This window comes from Salminus brasiliensis, chromosome 2 (assembly GCF_030463535.1).
Source record: "Salminus brasiliensis chromosome 2, fSalBra1.hap2, whole genome shotgun sequence".
NCBI lineage: Eukaryota > Metazoa > Chordata > Actinopteri > Characiformes > Bryconidae > Salminus > Salminus brasiliensis.
This window is the reverse complement of record NC_132879.1, coordinates 17016100-17039749: the sequence shown is the minus strand read 5'-3', so window position 1 is coordinate 17039749 and position 23650 is coordinate 17016100. Positions and strand designations below refer to the sequence as shown.

Below are 23650 nucleotides of genomic sequence, written 5' to 3'. Positions count from 1 at the left end.
ACATCATTTACCGGCTGACAGCACCAAGTGTGTTCACGTCATAAAGAAACTGACATACAACCCTAGAACCAGCTCTACTTCTGACACGCCAGCGCAAATAAACAACTTCATCAATGCTTTATACGCCTTCGCAGCACCCACATGACACACAGCAGAGGAAGAGGCCCTTTACGGGAGCTCAGCAAAGCACGCCATAAACACGGTATGTCTCATGACTTGGGCTTGACAATTTAATGAAATATTATTATGCCTTAATTAATTAATTAATTATAAAAATATATAGGAGGAAAAAAAGGAAACCACATATCAAGATTGACACTGAATAATGTAATACAGGACCATATTGGGATTTTACACTGTACTGCCTGGTAGTGCTCTGGATATTTCCACCGTCTTATCCTCATCTCAATGCTGTCCTGCTGGCTGACTCGACTTCAGCATACAGCTTCATGACAATCTGAGATTTCAGAGAAAACAAAAACTAGGCCACTATTACAAACATTGTGGTAGAGCTGAGAGTTCACGGTACAAGAGCAAATCTTGCCAATATTACACTGTGCTAACTACATTCATTTCACAGAGGAATCAGACTAATATTATGGCAACTACACCTACTATATTTTGACAGAGGAATCAGATTAATACTACAAGCATTATGACAACTATAGCTACCTTATTTTGACAGAGGAATCAAAGCAATACAGTAGATATAGCTGCCATAATGTCTGTAGTATTAGTCTGATTCCTCTGTGACAATACAGTAGATATAGCTGCCATAATGTCTGTAGTATTAGTCTGATTCCTCTGTGACAATACAGTAGATGTAGTTGCCATAATGTCTGTAGTATTAGTCTAATTCCTCTGTGACAATACAGTAGATGTAGTTGCCATACTATTTGTAGTATTTTGACCAAGAAATCAGACTTATATTACAAACATGATGGCAACCACATCTACTGTATAGTCACCAAGGAATCAGACTAATACTACAAGCATTATGGTAACTACACCTACTGTATTATGGCAGAGGAATCAGACTAATACTACAAGCATTATGGGTACAACACCTACTGTATACTGACAGATAAATCTGACTAATACTAAAAACATTAAGGTAACTACATCTGAGATTTCAGAGAAAACATAGGGGAAATTAGGGATGTCCCAACACTGACCGTGCATCAGGACCAGGCCAATCCAGTTCTGATCCTTTGTTTTTACCATAACAGCAGAGCGCCCTCTTGTGTCCTCCAGGAACCACAACGTTATTCAAAACACATGGCAGCAAGAAACACGCTCAGAAAATCTGTCAAACATGAAACTTTATGCCCATGCCACCAATGTGAGGAAATACACTCATTTTGAGCCGAAGTTTTACCGGTGGGAGTACCGCCCACTATTCTCTGGTTTTACACCAGCGCTGAACAGAGTGTTCAGAACAAGCGTAGTAAGCTAATGCTCACACCTACAAAAACAAAACACAGCCGTTTTTAACACCAGAATATAGTTCTAAAATATAAAATATAGTAATCAGTTAAAACACGATATCAGTTTAGAGCGTTTAACACTATATACACACACACACACACACACACCGAACATGAAGTGATTCACTGCAGCATTTTAAACTATGAATGAATAATCAGACTCTATTAGATGATATTAAACACACTAAAGTATCAATCATTGTAAGAAAAGTAGGCTAACGAACAATAGATATGTATGATTCTGATGTGATTTTACTTTAGCATTAATTATCAGCATATCCTATCCAAACTGGGTGGCTGTATTTCCATAAGCCCGGCTCTTTAAAGCCAACATTCAGCATTACGATACTCAGAACGGCTCAGAGTGCAAGAAGCTGGACCAAAACTGGACCATACTGCTTGAATTACAAACACTGTGGTAAATGCATCTGAGATTTCAGAGAAAAAACTACCATAACATTACAAATTCTGGGCTAACAATGTAAATAAGGTGAGATTAAGCCTGACAATTATTACATAACCTCTTCATCACAATTATTTGAGCTGACTGCAGTCATTTTCTACAGTCTGTGATTTCACAACAAGCAGAATGTGAATTGGGCGTGCTGGACTGAGGTGAATAAATGTGGGTTAAATAAAAAGAAAGCAGTGAATGCACTGATGGAAGAAAAAAAAAAACACAAAGAAAAAAAAACAGAAAACAGTGTAGACGTTAAGCTTCTGTGTCAGCAAACACCACGTTATATTTCACAGGAGAAATTCTGTACATCGTACTATATCAGCGAGAATAGCAGCCTGCGTTGCCTAACGCCTGACCACAGGTTGTACCCGTTTTAGAACTTGCTTTTCCGGACGCGCACCAGAAAACAGCCTGCTCGGACAGCTTTGTTTCAACTGAAAACCTTTCAGCTGCTGCCAGCAAGCTGGAGGTCGCAGCAGAATACAGGCCCCACTGAGGCCACCTTTTCAAAGTGGGTTTTGAACTTTTCTCCCCGCGTAGGTCAAGCTCAAAATAGGAGCGTGTGCCTTTACCTAAAGAAGAAAAACAACCCTGATTTGACCATTAGGCTACAGAGTGCTGTCTAAAGGGTGTTTAGCACACACCGACCCGCGTCCTGATTCCTTCAAACTCTCCTCCATGTAGGAAACCAACGTCACGTCAGAAAATGCAGGAACCACCTGAAGAGACGTACGGTTTGGAGAAGAACGGGAAAGCCTGATGCTAGACCGTGAAGAACAGTTCCTGTCCTGTTACTGAGATGTCAGTTTCTCATAACACCTCCAGCAGTGGATGATTAAGAGCAATATGCCCTCCGTAGGCCGGGGTGTCGATACTCAATACCTTTACGGTACTGACCAGTACAGTACTGGCAGTGGTGGCTCAGTGGTTTGAGCTCCAGGCTATTGATGACAGGGTTGTGGGTTTGATACCCGGGCTCTGGAGCAAGGCCCTTCACCTGCTCTCTCTGCTCCCCAGGCACCGCAGCAATGGCTGCCCACTGTCCACTGTTTCACTGGTGTGTTAGTGTGTGTTTACAGTACGGATGGGTTAATGGCAGAAGCCAAATTCCATCTGCGTCCAACACTAATGGTGAATATGGTTGTCTTGTTTTATCCAGTCTTTACTCTAATGCTACTGATGTGTTTCAATCAATACCAAATTGTATTACCCAAGTGACCAGTTTGACCAGTTTGACCGTGAGCTAATAAACACTGCTGATTGGCTGCTTCGAAATGATGTTCTCCGACACGATATAAACGTCAAACCTCCTTACATTCTCTCTGACGCTGATAATTACGCAATACCTGACGTTGTACGTTATTTTTAATGAACACTAAAATCAGTGGCAAAATCATTTAGAGTAGTGTGACGTGAAATATTACTTTATAGAGGAACTCACCAAGTCAGAAAGGCTCACAATACTGGAGACCAGATGTCTGACGCCCGAGACACTGCGTTAGTTTTGAGATTTTGACCTAAAACATATGTTTTAAAAGACATTCATGGCACAGAGGTACATGCAGGGTGTCACAAGGCGAAATAACCCCAATGGAAACTCAACTGGAATTCAATGGGATTTAAGACTCTATTACCAACAGTAGCCAGAGGGGACATCCAGGTTCACGGACTATTTTGAATAAGAAATAAAATGATATGAATATGAATATGTTGGAGCTGCAGATGTTGACACCCCTGGGGTCCCTTCAGCACCTCTGTACGGAAAGTGGGGTTAGTACGCTTCTCTGAAGCCGACCATATCCAAGTCAAACCACTGTGAGTGTCTTTGCTCATGATGAAATATGCAGAAACAGGTAGAATTTCCTTTTATTAGAAAACAGGGCTCATCTCCACGCTCCACGCAAGCATCTGACAGACGAGCCAGCCATTTCTCTTGGAGGAACTCCTGCACGTTTAGTAAGCCTGGACATTTTGGACTCAGGTGATGGATCCAGTCCAAACAACACTCAAAACTTCCCTCTATCACTCACTCACACACAAAGGGGCCAAAAAGTTGAGTGAGTGCCAAAATGGAGACTCCTGATGGGATTAGGGCGAATGACAGAACATCAGCCATCCACAGCTGATGGTCTTGATCTACAAGCCGGTAGCAAAGATTGATTACTGGTGTGGCTTCCAGCCAACCTTTAGGGCTGACAGCTTAATATCGCCATCAATGCACCGCCTGGCGAGCTCTGTCCGGTTCCTCTGCTGTAAATCGCTCGATTACATGAAGGCATTTCTATCAAGCCTGACTTGTGGCTCCAGCTGCTTTCGAGCCTGGCCAAGGAACAGGTTAGTCCATGTCATGTCTTCAGGCTTCAACTTTCTTTCATCTTGATTTCATCGTGTGGGAGAGTCGATGGTCTTCGGTGCCTCCCAGACCGCCCAATCCCAACTTTTAAAGCCCTAAAGTGGTGGACGAAGGTGGTGGACCGATGGCTTCCCCCCTCCAAGAACATTCCAGGCTAAAGAAAAAAGAGAACTGCCTCCCCCCCTCCCAACCCACATAACGCCAAGAGACACCAACCGCATACTGCAAAAGGCACAAGGGCACATTTGACCCGTTTGTGCCAAACTCCTGCCTCTCCAAAGCCTACTTTTCCCCCCGGGTTGGTGAAAAAGAGCAGCCCGGTGAGGAAGTGCAGGGCCCGGCGTCGCCATACACAGCACGACCGCACAGGCACACGTATAGAAGAAGCCCGTATAGCACCGCACAGCTACCATCAAGCGGAAAAGCTACGGAGAATAAAATGAAAACTATGAGGCCAGAGCCTCGAAACCCGTCAGCAGAAGCATTCGTGCAACAACCGACGCGGATCCGATCAAGTTAAAACGAACTAACCTGTTTCTCAGCGGAGCACTCCGTTGGATATCGGGGCTTGAATCCGAGTTAAATCCACTATCAGTAAAACAAAGAGGCGAAATATGCCGAGTGCTTCCGATAGAGGCCGAAGCGCCGGGCCGTGCTGCGCATGCGCGGAGCGGTAGGAGGCCTGGCGGACTGAATAGGAGAAGAGGGGGAGTTGCAGGGGCGATCATCTGCCCCGTTCACCTCACTGTGGTCATTTTAAGGGGGTTTCTATTTAGAAGGTCACTTTGGATTAAGTGTTTTGCAAATACTTGTAAATAGGGTTTGTGAGTTTCATTTTTTCAATTTGTAATGCATTTCTAGTCACATAATACTTATTTACTACACCATAAACTGATAAAAAGAGAAGCACAATTTGTTAAAAATGAAAGTAAATGAATGAATGTGTTAACTAATAAATGTATAAACATGTAATGAAGTAAGTCAATAAGTAACTGGTCTTTACAGATGTATTACTGGACGTCAGAAAGCTTATCTATTACAACAGAAACACCATAGAAGAGAGCATTTTTAGCTAAAGTTAATTTAATAAATCAAGTACCCTCGTGAAAAATCAAATTGTGCATGATTTACATGTTTTTGATATATTGTAATATGCAAACATTATCAAACTTTAATCAAATGTACCATTTCATTTGCTAGTGCTTATATGGAAGCTAATCTGCCAAAACGGACCATTTTCAGTGCATGTCACAAAAAACTATACTTTTACATATATCTCCACCTATTCGGCCTACAGCTGTTTAGCTCACCCGCTCAAGTTGAAGTTATAGGGAGTGTTTCAGGCACGACTGCTATTTTTAAAAAGGCACTATAGAGGGCAGCCGATCAGAACAGAGGCCATTTGCATATATAAGCCTCAAAGGCATGGTAATAGAAAACTGACTGTTTAATTCTAAGGGATAAAATGAGCTTTGTAAACGAGCATGTGGAAATGTATCACCCATTTGTGAAGTCCCACTTCCGTTCCGTTCAGTTCCTATGGTTATATCCGTCCGACTTTAGTGCAGGCATACATGTTTGAGAACTGTAGGCCAACTGTAGGCTTCAGAAAAACATTATTTCATTAATCAAACCTGAGAAAGCTTTTAGCAACGAGACATCGAAGTGGCAGCATTTCATTTCTAATAAAGAGGATATGAAAGTTTCTTGATAAAGTGACTTTCAGAAAGCTGCCTTTCCAGATGTTAATGCTAAAGCTAACACTTGAGGACTAAAGGGAGGAGGAGGACATGTCCTCTTTTCTACAAAGTCTTTCAGCAAACTTTAATGATAAGGGCTAAAATGATGAGAAGTGGGCCGGTGTGTGTTAAAATTACACAGAGCAAACACACTCCTGTTTAATCCGACTCATTAATCATGCTAACAGTCAGCAGCGAAGTGAATAAAACAGTGTTTGAAGTTCTGTAACATTATTATTATTATTATTATTATTATTATTATCAGCGATGCTGTATGGCAGCGATACTGTATTGGCAGGGGCCCTAAACATATATATTAATGTATTAATGAGTATTTTGGCAGAACTGCTCAGTGTTATATTTTTTTATGGGGCCCAAGGTTCCTGGCAGTGCCCCTGACCATTACTGCATTAAAATGAGTGTTAGCAAATACAGTAACCTACATACTAATGTCAAGCTCACCTAGGCTCAACAAAGGTCACCATTAGATGACGTTTATCAGCTTCAAGAATGAAATTAAAACATCATCACACCCTTAATGTCCAGGATAGTGTGTTTGCAACACAATATCCAGCAACATCTCTTGGTCGAACAATTCAGATGTTCTCACTCCTGATTTGTTTGGAACCTTTTGGATAACTTTTAAATAATCTATTGTGAGTGAATAGCTTATTACTGTTGCATAATACTGTAGTAAAATGCTTATGAACTTGAAACTTATGAAATGTTCAATATTTAATATGTGCCCTGTCCCCAGAAATGATGCTTTCTATTACACAGGTCACTGATCCATTGACAATAACTTCAAAGTCTGCAACAGTAGTTTTGCTCTGTTCATTCTTAACAAAAATCTAACATTTACTTTAGACCGGCGTTGTTCAGACCGTAGAAAAGAAACATCTAGTTTAAACCCCCCTGACAAATGCCTGGCAAATCACTTTATAACCCATGTTCTCAAAGGCAGTGCCCCACTACTGTCAGACAGAGTTCAGGCCACTTGTTAATAAAATTCTCTCTAACCAGGGGAGCAGCCAGAGCATTTAGGGCCTCGAGAAAATGTATTACACTGGGCTCTCCAACTCTAGCAATTAACCAAAATACTCTATTAGTACATTTTTTCAGGGCCCCTGTCAATAACATGCCCTTACAATCGTTCTAACTCCCCCCTCCCCCCATATGGCACCGCTAAACATGGATATCTATGACCTATAGACACAAACAGACATAACATCCAACTCAGTGTCAGAACTCACTGCTACCTCACTAAGATAGGACTAGCTATCTGAATGGACAGTGGTCAGTGAACCTGCAGGGTCAAAACAAACACTGACTGTTCATTAACACTTTTATTGGGCCATGCTAATACAGCTCGGACAGAGGCTGTGTGTAGTGCTGAAAGTCAGTTTCAGTCAGAGGCCCAGTTGTTTGTCAATCAGAGACAACTCTCATTTCCCTGATGAAAAAAACTCAGCTTGGCGGTCAGGCTGGTTACGCTGATGCCCAGCATAGAGTATGTTCTCATTTGAGTTTGATGGTTTATATGGTCTACCAGAATGACCACTCGTCAACCAACATGACCAGCATGAACCAGCATGGACATGCTAGTCAGACAATTCCATATCAAGAGTATCAAAAGTGACCTTATTAGACCTTATGCTTACTGGACTTTTACATGGACAATATTTGTGTAATAATAGATTTTAATAGATGCACTCACCTTTCACATTTATCAAGAAATAGTGCTGCTAAATATGTATCTGTATGAACAGAAGTACTGTATACTACTACCTCAGCTGACTGTGTAACATAAGGGTCCTGGGGGGCTGAATTCCTTCCCAAGCACACCTGATTTTACTTACCTGTTATTTGCCAGGTTTAGGAGGTCAGTTGGAGCTGACCCAGCCCTGGCCCCTTCTATGTCATGTGGAGTTACATATCTTGTCATCTTGTCCTCACCACACATCTATTGTAATTAATAATAATCTCTTTGCACAACATTGCCTCTTAACACATTCACTAATGTACAATCTCCATATTTATAGGCCCTGTGGTCTATGTAGTTTATTACTAGTACTTTTTAAATAATGTGTATTCACCCATGTTGTAGCATGCTACTGGACAACTGTCCTTTGGCATCATTAATGCCAAAAATGTCCAAATGTTTGTGGACAACCCCTCTAGTGAATGCATGGAGCTACTCTGAGTTGCACCTATTACCGACACAGATATGCAAATACACACACAGCTTGTCTCATTCCTGTAGAGCAGTACTGCCAGTAAAATAGGGCTTTCTGGAGCAGATGAACATGAATGTACTGCCACCATGCCTAATGCCAGTATAAAGGAGGAGTATAAAGCTGTGGAGCTTTTAGGAGGAGGTGGGACGGTGATCATCCAACATCCTGATCTCACGAACTATGAATGCCACAGTTACTTAATGTCTCCAACTAAAGCAGTATGGGGTCTTTTTAATACCTCTGATTTCAGAAGAAGCTATGAATCAGAATGTGTCACGATACTGTTGTCCCTATAGTGTAGCTACCTATCTATACCTTGTACTTATTGTCTATGCACCTGGTCTTGTGTTTGTCTGTCTGTTGACCTTGCACTATTGTATGTCCCACTTATTCTGCACTCAGGACTACTGTACAAGCCTGTATTCGTATAGTGACTTGGATCTATCTTGTCTGTTTATTGTGGTATATGTCAGTCATATATATATACATATAGCATTCATGGTTTCGTTCTTTTTCTATGTATGCACTATGTTTGCACTTTGGACTTTATGAAGCGCTGGAGAAACGTAAGCTGGCTCCACTGTGTATTTGTGCACAAATGAAACGTCATTAAAAGCCTCTTAACTCGACTCTGAACTAACTTTGCTGCTCACTCTGGGTCACCCATATATTAAAGACCTGGCCTTTGCTACAGGTGAAGGTGCAGGACAGAGCTCCCAGCAGGCCAAAGCTGCTGCCTTGGGTAAGGCGTGCTTGCAGCTCCAGCTCTGACTCAATGGTCACGAGGGCAAGGGCGTGGCTACCCACAGGCCCCTCCCACTCTCTAACTTTCATTGCGCTCTCTTTACCTGCCTTTCTGCTTCTACTGCCGGACACAGAGCACACTCCTCACCGTGAGTCCAAGTAACCCCATCGACCATCAACCGCAGTGACACTCTCTATATACTGAATCAGAGAAACGTGAAGGTGCTTGGGAGTCGACTCGTCATGGGTCGCACGGACGCAGGGTCATAAAGAGTGTGGGAGCTGAGAGAGGTTAGTAATGCTTCCTCCTGCGGTGTTGACCTGCCTGTGGGACTGGGAGAAGATCTCCGCGCTCTGCTCACTGTTCCTCCAGCCTGACTCATGGATGATGGAGCACTCAACACCCAGACACGAGCTGAACGCAGCCCAGCTCTGAGGAAACCCGGCGAGTTCAGAGTGTACAGAAGAAGGTGGTTCATCCTGTGTGTCCTCTGCCTCCTGAACTGCTCCAACTCAGTGGTAGGTCTGTTGTCTGTTGTTTGACTCGACAGCCCGGACTGAGCCTCAGGAAACTGTTGCTTATTCCAGTTTGAGCGAACGTTGATAGACGTTATTGTCGCTATATAGTTGAATGTAGGTCGTGACGTCGAGGGAAGCACGTCAAGACAACGTCTAATGCCGTCTAATATAGTGACGGTTCTTTTGTTGGTTTTAAATTGTGACGTTACGTCTTCCAAACGTCGCAACGTCCTATTGATGTAAAATACCAACATTTCGTTGTGAGATGTGATGACCAAAACCAACTAAACTTCATCATATGAACGTCCACGCAACGTCCAACGTCCAGCGAACATGGCGTGTTTTCCTAAATGGGAAAATCGACAGTGTCAACAGGCTTTATCCCAGTTGGCCGCCAACGTTGAAAGACGTTGATACGTACTTGAATGTAGGTCGTGACGTCGAGTGAAGAACGTCAAGACAACGTCTAATGCCAAAGTCAATTTGACGTACAGTGACGACAGCTGACGTCGATATTTTGTTGGTCTTAAGTTGTGATGTTAAGTAACCAAATTCCAACGTCTTCCAAACCTCGCAATGTCCTATTGATGTAAATACAAAAAACATTTCGTTGTGAGATGCGATGACCATCATATGAACGTCTATGCTACGTCCAGTTTTAGCAAACATGGTGTGTTTTTCCTACATGGGAAAAGTAACAGTGTCGACAAGCTTTATCCCAGCTGGCTAGACGTTGTTATCTTCTTGAATGTAGGTCGTCACATCGGGTAGCCAAAATTCAACGTCAAGACAACGTCTAATACCAAAGTCAATTTGATCTATAGTGACGGCAGCTGACGTTGATATTTTGTTGGTTTTAAGTTGTGATGTTAAGAAACCAAATTCCAAACATTGCAACGTCATGCTGATGTTAAATACCGGCATGTCATTAAGATATGGTGACCAAAACCCAGTTAAACTTAATAATGTAAACGTCTACACAACGTAAAATTGTAACGTTGTTAGATATTGATATGTTGTTGGTTTTAAGTCATGGTGTTACTTAACCAGAACGTCTGACCTCGATTTCCACCAAAATCCAACAGCTGTACTGAGCTGGGTTTTAACATCAACCCGATTTTCATTTTCAGTGAAAATAAAATGTCTGTGTGGCGTAGAGTCGACCTCTTTCTGACGTCACATTATCAACTGGTGCCTCCTGGGATGGTTCAGATACTGGGTTAATAAAAAATAAATAGGTCACAACTGTTTCTTTATCATACTCTCAGCTCCTTGACTATGAGTGTGAATGTATCGTTCTTCCCAGAACCTTTAGCTGCTTTATGTGGATGGAAGTGTTTTACACATACCTAAAGTTCTTCACATTGACAAACACTACTGTCCATCGAAAGCTTCCTTAGGGAATCGAACGTGATTTCGTATGTATTCTACCATTATATCTAACACACTGGCCCATCACCTAATGTCTCATGTTGCCTGCATCAACCATGGTTAAACTGGCTGGTAGAATGGCCATCTTAAGCTGTTTTTCAGCGTTGGGTTAAAGGACCAATCAGTTCAGCCCATATCATACCAAGAGTATCTCAAGAGGTCAAACTAACATTATTGACTACAAAAGTGAAGTAGGCACATTAGCTGTTGAAGGTTTGGTGTGACCCATAGTACCTCCAGAGGTCATTCCCATTCTAAATGAAACAGAAAACCAACAACGCACTCTGACCATCAGACCATCAATTCTCAGTTCTCTTTACACATCTGGATAATCTCTGCGTCTCTGTGCACGAAGGCTTTATTTTTCAAACTAAAAGCATGGCTAAACGACAGACTGCTTTTCAGTCAGAAACCTCAACCTTTTAGGGCGAATTTCAAAGCATTTCATGAGCGAGATCAGTGTAAACACTGTGCTCTGCAGTGTTGTGGCTTTCTATGACCTCGGTTTGACACCCATGGACTGTCTCAGTTCTACTGGGTAAACCTGTGCTGATTTACTGAGTAAACCTGTTCATCCCATGTTAAAGCAGTACATTACAGGAGTGACTGAAAAAGTGATTTACATGAATATGTTGATGTTTCTATCATTCCAAACACGTATCTCCAAAATGGTGCCTTACAAGAGAAGGCAAAAATGTTATTAACTGTGAATGGAGTTTATTTAGAGTAATTTAGATATTTTTCTATTGGTCGATTTATCCAGATTCATTTACACAGTGTACAAAGCAGCTGCAGGGTTCATACAATTCAGAAAACTAGAAACGGACAGAAATGGTAATACAGCTTTTTCATTGGACAGCAAGGTTTTTGCACAGTTTCTTTGCTAAATGTGCATGAATGTTTTTCCAAAATGTTAAATTTAGCAGATAAGTAGAAATTGGGCTCTAGAATTACTAAAAAAGTCGGTTCAGTAGAGAATTTGTTTACTCATTTACTTTAAGAGAACCAACAAAACGTCGCCCAAACCTTTCTGTGCTTTACAAATCTTGCATACAGGGTTCCCAAACCACGCTGACATGCAGTGTCCAGAAATATAGCAGTTTTATGTTCTTTTACTGGTAATTGTCATGATGATTAGCGGTAATGGTAGCATAACACTGTTAAATTAGTGGATGTAATCTGTTGTTATTACAGCATATGACATCTGCCATAATATGACATGGTTATGTCAATGTTATGTGGCAGGGTTCAAGTACAGCGGTACACTAAGCTTTAAAATAAGCTGTTTTTAATGAGATTACTTCCCTTAAGATGAGCATCTAAAAGTAGGCCATCATGCTCAAACTACCCAAACGCGAGTACTCCACAGGACGAATCACACACAGTAGATTACATTACGTCACATAGTGTGAATATGAGCTATTTTGGGCTATGTTGTTTACAGAATTGGATCTGATTCATTTTTATTCAACATTTTTTGCTGATATTCATCTGATACCCATATCCATATCCATATTTATCCCTGTGTAAGTAGATTATCTCTCCCTTTATGTTTTAACCCCTTAATCTTTAGGGGCCTGTAGGCAGGTCCAGGCTTAACTTCCTCACTCTCATAGTTATTCATGGTGGTCACTGAGTAATTCATTCAGCAATAAGCCTGGAGTTTAAGGTTAAATGCTATTAGAGAACATAATTAACAGAACTGCAAATGTAAATATAAATAAAATGGAATATAATTTGACTGTGTGTGTGTGTGTGTGTGTGTGTGTGTGAGAGAGAGAGAGAGAGAGAGGGAGAGAGTGTGATGGTACAGGGAAACAGTGGTGGTATTGTGGAATCCTATCAGCTGACCAGAGTCCTACACTTGGCTGCAGAAATTCAATATTTTGGAATGTCAACAAAAGCTTTTGTTGTGTGAGGTCTCGTGCAGCACTAACGCTGAGCATGCGAATGGGTCATGATGCCTCAGTTCTAAATAAATGAATGGTGTCAGGTCATGTGAGTGTGACATGTGCTTTCCTAATTTGCACATGTTGTGGGGAAATAAGACTTCCCCTTTTTTTGTCTTCATGACTAAATTCTAGGGCTGAATGATAGTGTGGAAAAGCATAGGCATTCTTAGGTCACACACAAAGAAGTTTAATACACAACCCACACCAAAAAACATAGATTGCATGGCCAAGTCACATAGTGTGTGTGTGTGTGTATATATATATATATATATATGTATATATATACTGCATGATACTGAATGACTGGCTGCTGTGTTGTTTGCATGTTGCTGTCTAGCAATGGCTGACCTTTGCACCTGTGGCGGATCGGACAGCAGAGGACCTGCGAGTGTCTCTGGACCAGGTCAACTGGCTCTCTCTGGTTTATATGGTGGTGGCCATTCCTCTCAGCCTTGTCTCCACATGGATGCTGGATACCCTGGGACTGCGTCTGACCGTATGGAGAATAACACAAATGCAGCACATACTTTCTTTTCACACAGCTGATTAATTACACTATCTGTTTTGTTTAATAGCAGGCACATTGTTAAATTCACGATACAGCATTTTGATTGATTTAATAGGAAGAACTCCAGCTGACGCCAGCTGATCTGGTGCTGTCAGAAAACAGACCCATGAGAACCACCAGAGAGACATTAGTTGTTAGAATTGGATATGTATTTTATGATGGGCGTTTGGCCTGGATATTACTTCATAGTAGACCTGTAAAATAGGAAGCTGTATGTGACCTCTTTGACATTCCTGAAAGGTGAAATGTGCTTGATGAAAGTAAATGTAACAGAGAGTATAGAAGATTTTTTAGGAATACCAATACAAAATAATGAATGTGTTTTGAATAATGAATACTTTATGTTTTGTGAGGACATTAAAATTCCAGAGATTAGTGTTCTACATCACTAAACACACCTGATTCAACTCATTAGCGCATTAGCAAGCTCTCTGTGAGCTGAATGCAGAGTGTTAGAGGAGAAAAAACTAATCTGAAACACTAATCTGCAGAGCTTTAGACCTCTAAAACAAGACATTTTACACACACATGGTTCAGGGCTTTACAATAATAGAAGATTTGGCCTAAACCCTGACAAGATTCACTCAAGATGTAAGATAGACAGGTCTAATATTATGGATAGTTACCTAAAATTACATCAAAGGCATTGTCACTGTCCAAGCAAAAGCAAATAAACATTTTGAAAATGTAGAAATTGGGACTGCATTAATACTCTAAGCAAAAATGTCTTTGTCAGAAATGTTTTCCATCTAAAGAACCCATTAACCAGACAAAAACACCCAAATGGTTCCTTGAGCTGTCCTAGTTCAGTACAGAACTTATTTACTTTACTAAAAACCCTTGAACAAACTTTTGCTTTTTAAGAGTTTGCAGGTCTCTAAGTGTGCATGTTCTCATTAACTCAGCTGGTCCTGGGTTCCTGGCTCAACATGATTGGCAGTATAATGCGAGTGCTGGGAGTGCTCAGCTTCGTCCCAGAGTGGGCCATGTTCCCCGTGGTGATGGCAGGGCAGACTCTGGGGGCTGTGGCCCAGCCTCTGGTTATCTTCTCCCCCACCAAACTGGCGGCACTCTGGTTCCCTGAGCACCAACGTGCTACAGCTAACATGATCGCCTCCATGTGTGAGTCTTTATTTATTTACTTGAAAAGTAAAGTAAGAGTAAATGCTACAGCTGACACTAATATTCCTCTTACAGCAAACCCTCTTGGACTGCTCTTTGCTAATGTCCTCTCTCCCCTGATCGTTAGTGAGACCAGCAGTCTTTTTACACTGGTAAGATGTAAACGAACTGTCATTAATGTCTCAGCTTGTTTTACACGCTGTACGTAGCTATGCTCTTATACCCACACTGTCTGTCACTGTTGCAGCTCCTTATATACGCCATACCTGCCATCGTAGTCTGTTTCCTAGCAACGGTGGGGATCCGGGAGAGCGTTCCCCCAACGCCCCCCTCTGCTAGTGCAGAGACCTCCAGCTCTGAGCCATTCCTACAGGGCATTAAACTGGTATAACCTTTTTCACTTTTTCTGCGTAGTTTGAGAACTTTGAGGAGTAATTATCTGCATGGTGTTGAAATTGTATAAAGTATGAAGCAACATAAACTCTTTAAAATTACTTAAAATAAAAAAAAAAAACATTAACTTCCATTTCCAGATGGTCTGCTTCTCTTGTAGATGTTCTGTATGAAATACAAGATAACAGTATGTCTAGCACTAGTGGGTACAGTGTAGCTCTACAGTTATGGGGTTGGTAAAGTGATAGTTCTGTGAACTGAGCTTGGAAGGGAGTAGGTTTGGGATGCCAGACCTCACTGTTGAGCCTTCCGGAGGTGTCATGGGCTTAAAACACTGAGGAGGGGACGTGCCTACCTGATGATCACTGTGAAGCGCTTGCAACCTAGTGGGTGATTAAAATATGGGTGAAGGAAATGTGCTGGGCCCTTTATGTAACACAGGTTCAGTCAAATATATTACCTAACAGCCTATAAGGATTTGAGGAAAGTGTGGAAAGATTTAGGCCTGCAAGTTAGCGCACTCACTACTTGGTGCCTGTTAGTTTCCATTGCTTCTTAGCTTCAGTTCAAAACTAAAGAATCAAACTTCAGACAATATCTGTACTAACAGACTACATTCGCCGTAAGAGTCCAACACAGTGTGCATAGGTTTGTTGGAGGTCTTGTCCAAAGGATTGCTATAAATGAAAGTGCTCCCATCACCTAACTGAGAAGGGTCTGTGTGCTTGTCTTGCAGCTGATGAAGAACAAGGCCTATCTAATCCTGCTGGTGTGTTTTGGCTCAGGCATCGCCATCTTCACCTGCTTCTTCACACTGCTGGAGCAGATCCTGTGTATCAAAGGCTATGCAAATGTAAGTCAAAATTACAGGCAGCCTAAATGACCCTTTGAAACACGGCGTGGATTTTAAGGTCATCATCTGGTCGCCAGTTTGAACACAGAACACATTTACTTTTGTCTAGTAAAATCGCTTGTTTCTGTTATATAAATAAACTTTCCTTTGTCCTCATTACATTGCACTCATGTCAAACCTATGCCTGCTGTTACAGGATGTACATATGCACAGCAGACACCAGTATATCTCTGTGTTTGTGTTCTTTCTAAAATGAGTCCCAGTTATTAAAAAAAAAATTGTTCCAGAAGTTATGTTTTAGCCAGTCTAGCTGTACTGTGAAGTCAGTAGAGGGTCTTGAACTGTACTGACTCAAGCTGGACACAGGAGCTTGTGGAAAAGGAAAGGGTACCAGATGTCCTGTCAGTGTAGAGGTTACTCAACTCAGTGGGACCTAGTGTGTGCCATTTTGCAGAAGCAGGATGTAGTTTAGCCTGGATATGAAGATGATTTTAGTGTTTACTCTTTCAAACATAAGGGTGCCAACAAAGGTCTCTAGCTTTACATTTACATTTACATTTACGGCATTTAGCAGATGCTCTTATCCAGAGCGACTTACAAAGTGCTTTGCTATTTACCCAAGAAAAACTTTAGCTAGTTAAAATAGACCAATAATTCAAAGGATACCTCTAAGCTTAGACATTACTAAACACAAGACAATAAGGTGACCATAGAACTCTATTCGTCCAAGTACTCTCAGAAGAGGTGGGTCTTCAGTCTGTGTTTGAAGACAGCGAGCGACTCGGCCGTTCGGACACCCAGGGGAAGCTCGTTCCACCACTTTGGTGCCAAGACAGAAAAAAGCCTGGACACTTGTCTTCCGCGGATTTTGAGGGATGGCGGGTCGAGCCAAGCCGTACTCGAAGCTCGAAGGGCTCTAGGTGCGGATCGGCTTTTGACCATTGCCATCAAGTATGGAGGGGCTGGTCCATTCTTGGCTTTGTAGGCCAGCGTCAGGGTTTTGAATCTGATGCGGGCAGCTACAGGAAGCCAGCTAACCAGTGGATGGTCTTTTAGATGACCATTTTTGTAAATGAGATGTTTAAGTGTGAAGAACCTTTTTAAAGCTGGCATTTCATGTTCTCCTCCAAGGTGGAACCTCATAGGACTCTGAAGTATGTAATAGCCTTGACACTAACAGTGCTGGTAGCATCATGTGGCGGGGGAGTCGAATTAGAAATGGTTAAATTGGTAGAAAAATGGGGATTGAAAAAAACATATCTTAGGAACAGCAATGATGAGACATGATGCACACTGTAGGCTACAGTGCCTATAAGAAGTGTTCACCCCCCTTGGACGTTTTTCCCTTTTATTGCTTTTGTAAATGGAATCATGGTCAATCTAATTTGACCGTGCAAGAAGGGGACTAGTGAGAGAGGCCAGCAAGACACCTATGACCACTCAGAAAAAGTTAACTTGATTCTGCCACCACCATGCTTCACAGTGGAGATGGAGTATTTGTGGAGATGTGCACTGTTCGGATTCCTCCAAACATAGCGTCTAGTCTCATGGGCAAAAAAACTCCATTTTGGTTTCATCATCATGTGGGTTCTAGTTGAGCTTGGAGTATCCCACATGCCTCTGGGTGAACTGTAGTCCAGATTTAATTCTCTTTGCTGCACACTCATCAAATCTTTGACTGGTGAAGAACCGGGCAACAGTTGTCATATTCACTCAATTTGTGAGGATGGCCTGCTCTAAGCAGATTTACACATGGGCCATATTCCTTCCATTTCCAGTGGACCTTCCAGACAGGTGTCTTTATACTACAATCCCTCGTTTTTATCTGCTGTGTTGGCAGGATTTTGCCGGAGTGTGTGGAGCTCTCTTCATTGTGTTTGGGGTGATCGGTGCTGCTCTACTTGGCATTTTTGTGGACAAGACAAAGAGGTTCACGGAGGCTACCAAAATAAACATGTGCCTTACATCTCTGGCCTGCACTGCGTTTGCTGTGGTGAGTAGCACAATCAGACCCCTGATGCTTTTAAAACAAGGGTGTCCAATCATTTCAGCGTTAAGGCCAGAAGAAGATCTGTGTGAAATTGGCGGCAGGAATGCAGATTTTTGTCTGTCAGGCCGCAGATTTGATAGCCCTGGTTTAGATTCTCTATACTTCCCATTCATTAAGTGTGCTCTGTGTTTTTCCCAGGTTTCTCAGATGAGGGAGCAGAAAGCTGCAGTCGGGGTAGTTTGTGCTCTTTTTGGTTTATTTGGATTCTCCATCTATCCGGTTGCCATGGAACTGTCAGTAGAGTGCTCCTATCCAGTCGGAGAAGCAACGTCAGCTGGTCTGATCTTTATTTCAGGGTATATCATACACCTTATACACAATACACTGTCAGAAAAAAACATGCAAATTAGGCAAATTGTCACGGTCATGCAAAAACCTGGTATCTCTTGTATTTATTTTGGCGTAATGCAAATCTGGCAGTTGTGCTTTACAATATTATGATGAAATATGATGAATGGACCAATAGAAATGCTCGTCAATTAACTACAAAGCGTTTTTTAATTTTCATTGAAAATGAAGCAGTTTATTCCTCCTCCTATAAAGAGGCCGTTTTATGGATACAGTGTTTTTGCTAACAGCAACAAAATGAATCTCTGGTACATGAGATCTGCTCTGTGGTGTAGAGTCCTGAAGAAGGGTGCCAATAACCAGGTTTGGTAATATTTTGATCTACAACCAATGAATGCAAAGAACCACTGGATGTTAACAGTGTTTCATGCCATCTGTGCCATTAAAAATATAAACTGATATTGAAAGCTAGCCGAGTTGATAATTTATTTTATCATTTACCAGAAGCCAGAGCCTTACAGAACCAGTTGAGGTTCTGTAACTCTCTCCAGTAATCAGTATAAATGTATTGTAAGGCTCGCTAATGCTCAATCTTGATCCAAATTCAGTTAATAATCATAATAATATTATAATTGACAATACTTATGTCTAAATGTACATTATCTAAGTGTGAAGGTAATCTAATATGACTTTCCTTAATGTACTTTTAGATTTCTATTAGTCCATTCATTATAAAGTGTTCACACAACATAAAAGGCGACAATGCGATACAGGTCTAGACTTTCTAGTGAATGAAGTTTCTGGCCAGCTCAGTAAAGCTATTCACTCTTTATTATGAATTCATTAGGCAGATCCAGTCCATCATCTACATTGAGCTCTTGCAAGCTCTGACCAAGAAACTGGCAGACTCCCCTGTCTCCGTGTGTGCTGCTGGTGGGGATGCCAACCTAAGCTGGAAGGGTAAGTGCACGGTCCACTAATCTTAGAGCATCTCTTAATGTGACAGACTTGGAGAGAATGGGAGAAAAACTGAGCAAAAGTGAGCAAAACACAAAGCTAAGAAAACAGCAACTGAAAGTGTCAATATATTGAGTTGCTGTACTCATCACGTGCTGTAGCGTACGCCTTAGAAAGCAATGATCAGTGTGCTACTTTCACTACCTCTTCATCAAGCCACGAATAAGTGGAATTCTCAGCTCAGGGTGTTCAGGGTGTGGGCTCATTTGGAAGCAGTTACCTAAGCAATGGCTCAGCAAGTAGTCTTAAAGAGAAGCCCCCAAACCACAGCAGGGCCAGTGTTAAATACAAAGTGCCTCAGAATAATAGTCCCAATACAGCGCTAGTCTCACCAGCCCCACCCACCACTCGTTTGTATTTGCCCCTATTAGCATATGAAAGGTACAAAAGATCACACCTCAGCCACTCTGGAAAGCTAGTTACACACAAGCCCAGCAGTCAGCATTTTTAAAGCAAAAGTAATTCACCCAAAAAACTGATTTAACAATTATTTAGTTGATCAGTTAGCTGCTAGGTTTGCACCGGAGCTATAATGTAGCCAATGTAGCTAACCAATAACAGACACTTATACCCCACAGTATATAGAACTGTGCAAACTGTATGCCTTATCACATGACCTGAGGTGACCTGTTCCTGCTGTCTGCCTTGTTGTTTCGCCAAGCCAGCTATCCGCTTCCCTACAGCCTGCTTCAATGCCGTCTTACTCCGGATTCTTGGGTCGAGTTGTTCACAGCAAAATGAAGCTGCATAATTGTGACTGTTTAGCTTGCATGGACTCTACACCAGTTTCATCTCCTCTCCTTCTACAACAGCACTAAACATGTGTCCTCAAATTTACATTTAGTGATTTGGCTCACGCTCTTATGCAGAGCGGCTTATATTTGAATCATGTCACACAGCTAGGTGAATGGAGCACTAGGCCTCCCCAAGGACTCTTCTTGGTGAAGTGTGGTATGCTTGCCTGGCTGGGGAATGGAACTAGTCTGTCACTGGAAAGGTGGTGTTGCTACCTACTCCCATTCTCATAACCCATAGCTTGCTCTTTCATTAGTCATAGTTCTCAAATATTTCACATTCATTCATCTGAGCAGCTGAGTCTTCTTTTCATTCAATTTCTTTCTTGTAACTCCATTTTTATTCTTGCTTTTCTTGTTCTGCTAACTGGTGTTGACCAAAGAAGGAGGGGTTCCCCTTTTGAGTGTTAGTTCCTCTCTAAGTTTCTTCCTCTTGAACTGAGGGTTTTGTTCCTTACCACTGTCGCCTCTGGCTTGGCTGGCTCAAATATGGTTTGGGTCAGAATCTCTGCAAAGCTGCTTTGTGACTAATCCTGTTGTGAAAAGTGCTATACAAACGAATTACAACTGAATTGAATTGAAGTAATTACACAGTTGTTTCAAACCACATTGAGCTGCCAGGTAATCTCAAATTAACTTGATCGTATATGGTTTCTAACGCAGCTTCTGACATTAATTGGCTAAAACCTTTTAAGCTACACATCCACATTTGTCCATTTTTATACATAACAGCATGTCATATATTATCAGAAACCGTATAAGTCAGTGTGCCCTTGGCATTGAGTTTGCATGACGTTAATTGGTGACTCTAGGCTTTCATTCCGTTTTAGCTATATTAGCCTTATAGCCCCAGTAAAAATGTTAAAAAAAGCAAACATCAGACACTAAACATATCTTGACTGATTTACTCCATTTGTGGTAGGATAAAATACTGTGAAAATTAGATTTAATGACAAACTACCACTTTAATAATGGTAAGTAACTATACTCTGGCCCATTTGCCATGTATTCAAAGGTCAAAGATCATTCCTAAGATGGTTTCTCTGAGTAGCCACTGTGCATTAAGTAGAGCAGACTATATCGTCCACTTTTTCATGTCATACTCAGTTTGCTCTATAAATTCCTTGTCTTGTTTAATTGGTTAGGATCATAAAGATCACATCTTTGTCTGGTTCATGCACAAAAAGATTGCAAAAGAGAGCCAGTAATCTTGATATCAGGGTTACCTTTTCAACCCCTCTTAGAATGTTGTTTATTAAAAAGTGCTTTTAACTTTTCAGTGGTAGCAGGCTGGAAAGTTTCAGTTCAGGTTACAGGTTAGTTCATGTGCCCAAAAAGATCCTCATCAAATAAACACATACAAAAAGGACACTGGTCCAGTCTATTCATCAGTGTTAGCAGGGCCAGACCCATGTCTATCACCATTTCTCCATGTTATTATGTGTTCCCCCTAAATGCACTGTGGTTACTGGGCAAAACCACTGCATTTAGGCCTAATAAAATATCTAAATATAATAAGATATAGCATTTTTAACATCTTTAGTTTTATTATTAATGTAAATTTTAATTTTACAGCATGTAGATTTCTACAATTACGAACTACTACCATACATGAAAAAACACTCTTGATTTCCTGGTAAGCAGTTTTGGACAAGGCCCTCAAACTACTTGTGAGATAAACTACAGCTCTTATATCAGTTGATGTGTGAAACATTTAGCATTTTCAGAAAATATGGAAATATGGAAGCGTCCTGTTTAAGGTTAAGAGGTTGCATCAGGTTAAGATTCATCAGCTATAAGAGAGCAGTAAGTGCGTCATTTACGCTTCTCTCCTCCCTGCAATATGAGACCGTGTGTGAGTAGAGCAGCAGTGAACAGGGAAAGGGAACAGGCCGAGATTGAGACTGCTGCTGGGTGGTATTTGGCCAGACGTGTCTTCATAATGATAGTGTTGGGCTGAGGTCCAGTCATTGATTTGTCTTCTCACACTCTCTTTTTTTCATCTCTACCTACACACACACACACAGTGCCGGTGCTGGTGATGGCAGGGCTGTGTTGTGTGGCTTCCTGCTGCTTCGTGATCTTCTTCCACACAGAGTACAGACGACTTCGCGCAGAGGCCGACGCAGCTGCAGACTTCTCACAGACAGAGTCCGAGCAGACGCTGAGAAGAGAGACAGACGACTCCATGGACACTTGACATCCAGCACAGAACAGCTGGACGTACAGCAATATAAACCACTGACTTACTGTAACAGTGATTGTGATGATCTGGACTCCAACCAGACTTGGAAAAGCCCCTTCTTATGATGTATCAACAGGTGGGAGGGAGTACACTACAACTACACTGGTCATGGGGTGGACGTTATAGGATGGGCTTTTTGAACTCCTTCTAGCTCCCCTGCAGCATCAAAACTACCACATATCGGAGACACATAAGGAAGTGTAGGCACACGTGTCTTTTAGGATGGACAAACACTAGATGGCACTCCTGAGCCAAAATGAAGGAGTTTATATGCAGCTTTTTTACATTTAAAAAATGTGGTTTTATACAAACAACTGTAGAACAGCATAAAATATTTATTTTTCCTATATAAAAAATTATAGGACTTTCTAACACGTGAGGGCAAACAGCAAATGACCCGCTCCAGTGATCCCAGGGGACTCCTTGCCTTCTACATTTTCAAAAATTCACCTGAGATAACTTATTTGATCTAGCTCATCAGCTAAGTATCAAGACCTCCATGAGCTGGATCAGTTGTGTTCGGTAGGAAGTAGTGGAAACTGTACAGGACTGGACTTCAGAACCACTGACCTAATCAGCTCACCAGCCAATCAGCTTGCTGTGTACTAATATGGTACATATTCTTGTTTATTATGTAGTATATACTGTATTATTTAATATATTATGTAGTATATTCATCTACTAGACAAAATGAAAGAACATTTTTGAGTAAAAACAAATTAAATGTTTAATTAGCATTTTTATACATTTAGCTCCACCATCATGCAATAAGGGCTTGCTTAGCACGCCCGCTAGCTTTTTTCTAACCATTTTTGACACGATGGGAAGAAATCTGATTTTTTTTTTTTTGTGGCCTTCCAACTTTTTGATACATCATCAGAAGGGTTAGTCTTGTCCTGCATGTCCCTTTAAAACAGGCATTAGTATCATGCCTGTTTTTCAAGGTTTTGTGGGTTGTTTTCTTTTTATTTAATTTGTCTATTTGGAAACCAGGTACTTAAACACAAGCCTCAACATTCCCAAAAAAGAATATGTTACATGGTTAAATCTTTACTAATGTACTGTATGTCTTTTAATTTGTAATATTTAACAAATAATGGTACTATTGTCTTTTGAACAATCTCTAAATGATCATTTCAGAAAATATTTCATTTGAACTAGGCTAATGTAACATGGTGTTTTGTTGTTTTTTTAGTGATTACTAATGCAGTTTACACACTAGCAAGATCATATTAGATCCATGCGTTCTGCAGCTCTCTTCAGTCATCCTTACCGACAGCGCAGTCCAGTGGACCTAAACCCACTTACAAAGTTGCCACTTTTTGCCAGTGTGTTAACAATATGTTTACAATAGAATAATGATTGTAATAAAATAAGTAATTTTGTCATCTACTTGAA

The 23650-nt window shown here is 41.3% G+C and overlaps 2 protein-coding genes across 2 annotated transcripts in view; one reads left to right on the top strand and one right to left on the bottom strand.

Annotated features, from left to right (window-relative positions):
- LOC140549860 (polycomb group RING finger protein 3) overlaps positions 1 to 4921 on the bottom strand; it is a 47506-nt gene extending 42585 nt beyond the window's left edge. Inside the window, exon 1 of the mRNA XM_072673608.1 lies at positions 4832 to 4921. The gene's annotated coding sequence lies outside the window, so the exon portion shown is untranslated. The remainder of the gene's footprint in view (positions 1 to 4831) is intronic.
- Positions 4922 to 9148: 4227 nt separating this feature from the next.
- On the top strand, positions 9149 to 23650 carry LOC140545840 (solute carrier family 49 member A3-like). The gene is made up of 10 exons (XM_072668844.1): positions 9149 to 9539; positions 13260 to 13418; positions 14396 to 14612; positions 14688 to 14764; positions 14860 to 14997; positions 15742 to 15858; positions 17699 to 17851; positions 18047 to 18204; positions 19044 to 19156; positions 22035 to 23650. Exons 1-10 carry the CDS (start codon positions 9402 to 9404, stop codon positions 22205 to 22207), a joined length of 1443 nt encoding a protein of 480 aa, XP_072524945.1. The 5' UTR covers positions 9149 to 9401; the 3' UTR covers positions 22208 to 23650.

Coding starts and splice junctions, on each gene's coding strand:
- LOC140545840 (XM_072668844.1), top strand. CDS start 9,402: ATGGATGATGGAGCACTCAACACCCAGACACGAGCTGAACGCAGCCCA. Junction 9,540..13,259: donor TGAACTGCTCCAACTCAGTG/GTAGGTCTGTTG, acceptor GTTGCTGTCTAG/CAATGGCTGACCTTTGCACC. Junction 19,157..22,034: donor TGCCAACCTAAGCTGGAAGG/GTAAGTGCACGG, acceptor ACACACACACAG/TGCCGGTGCTGGTGATGGCA.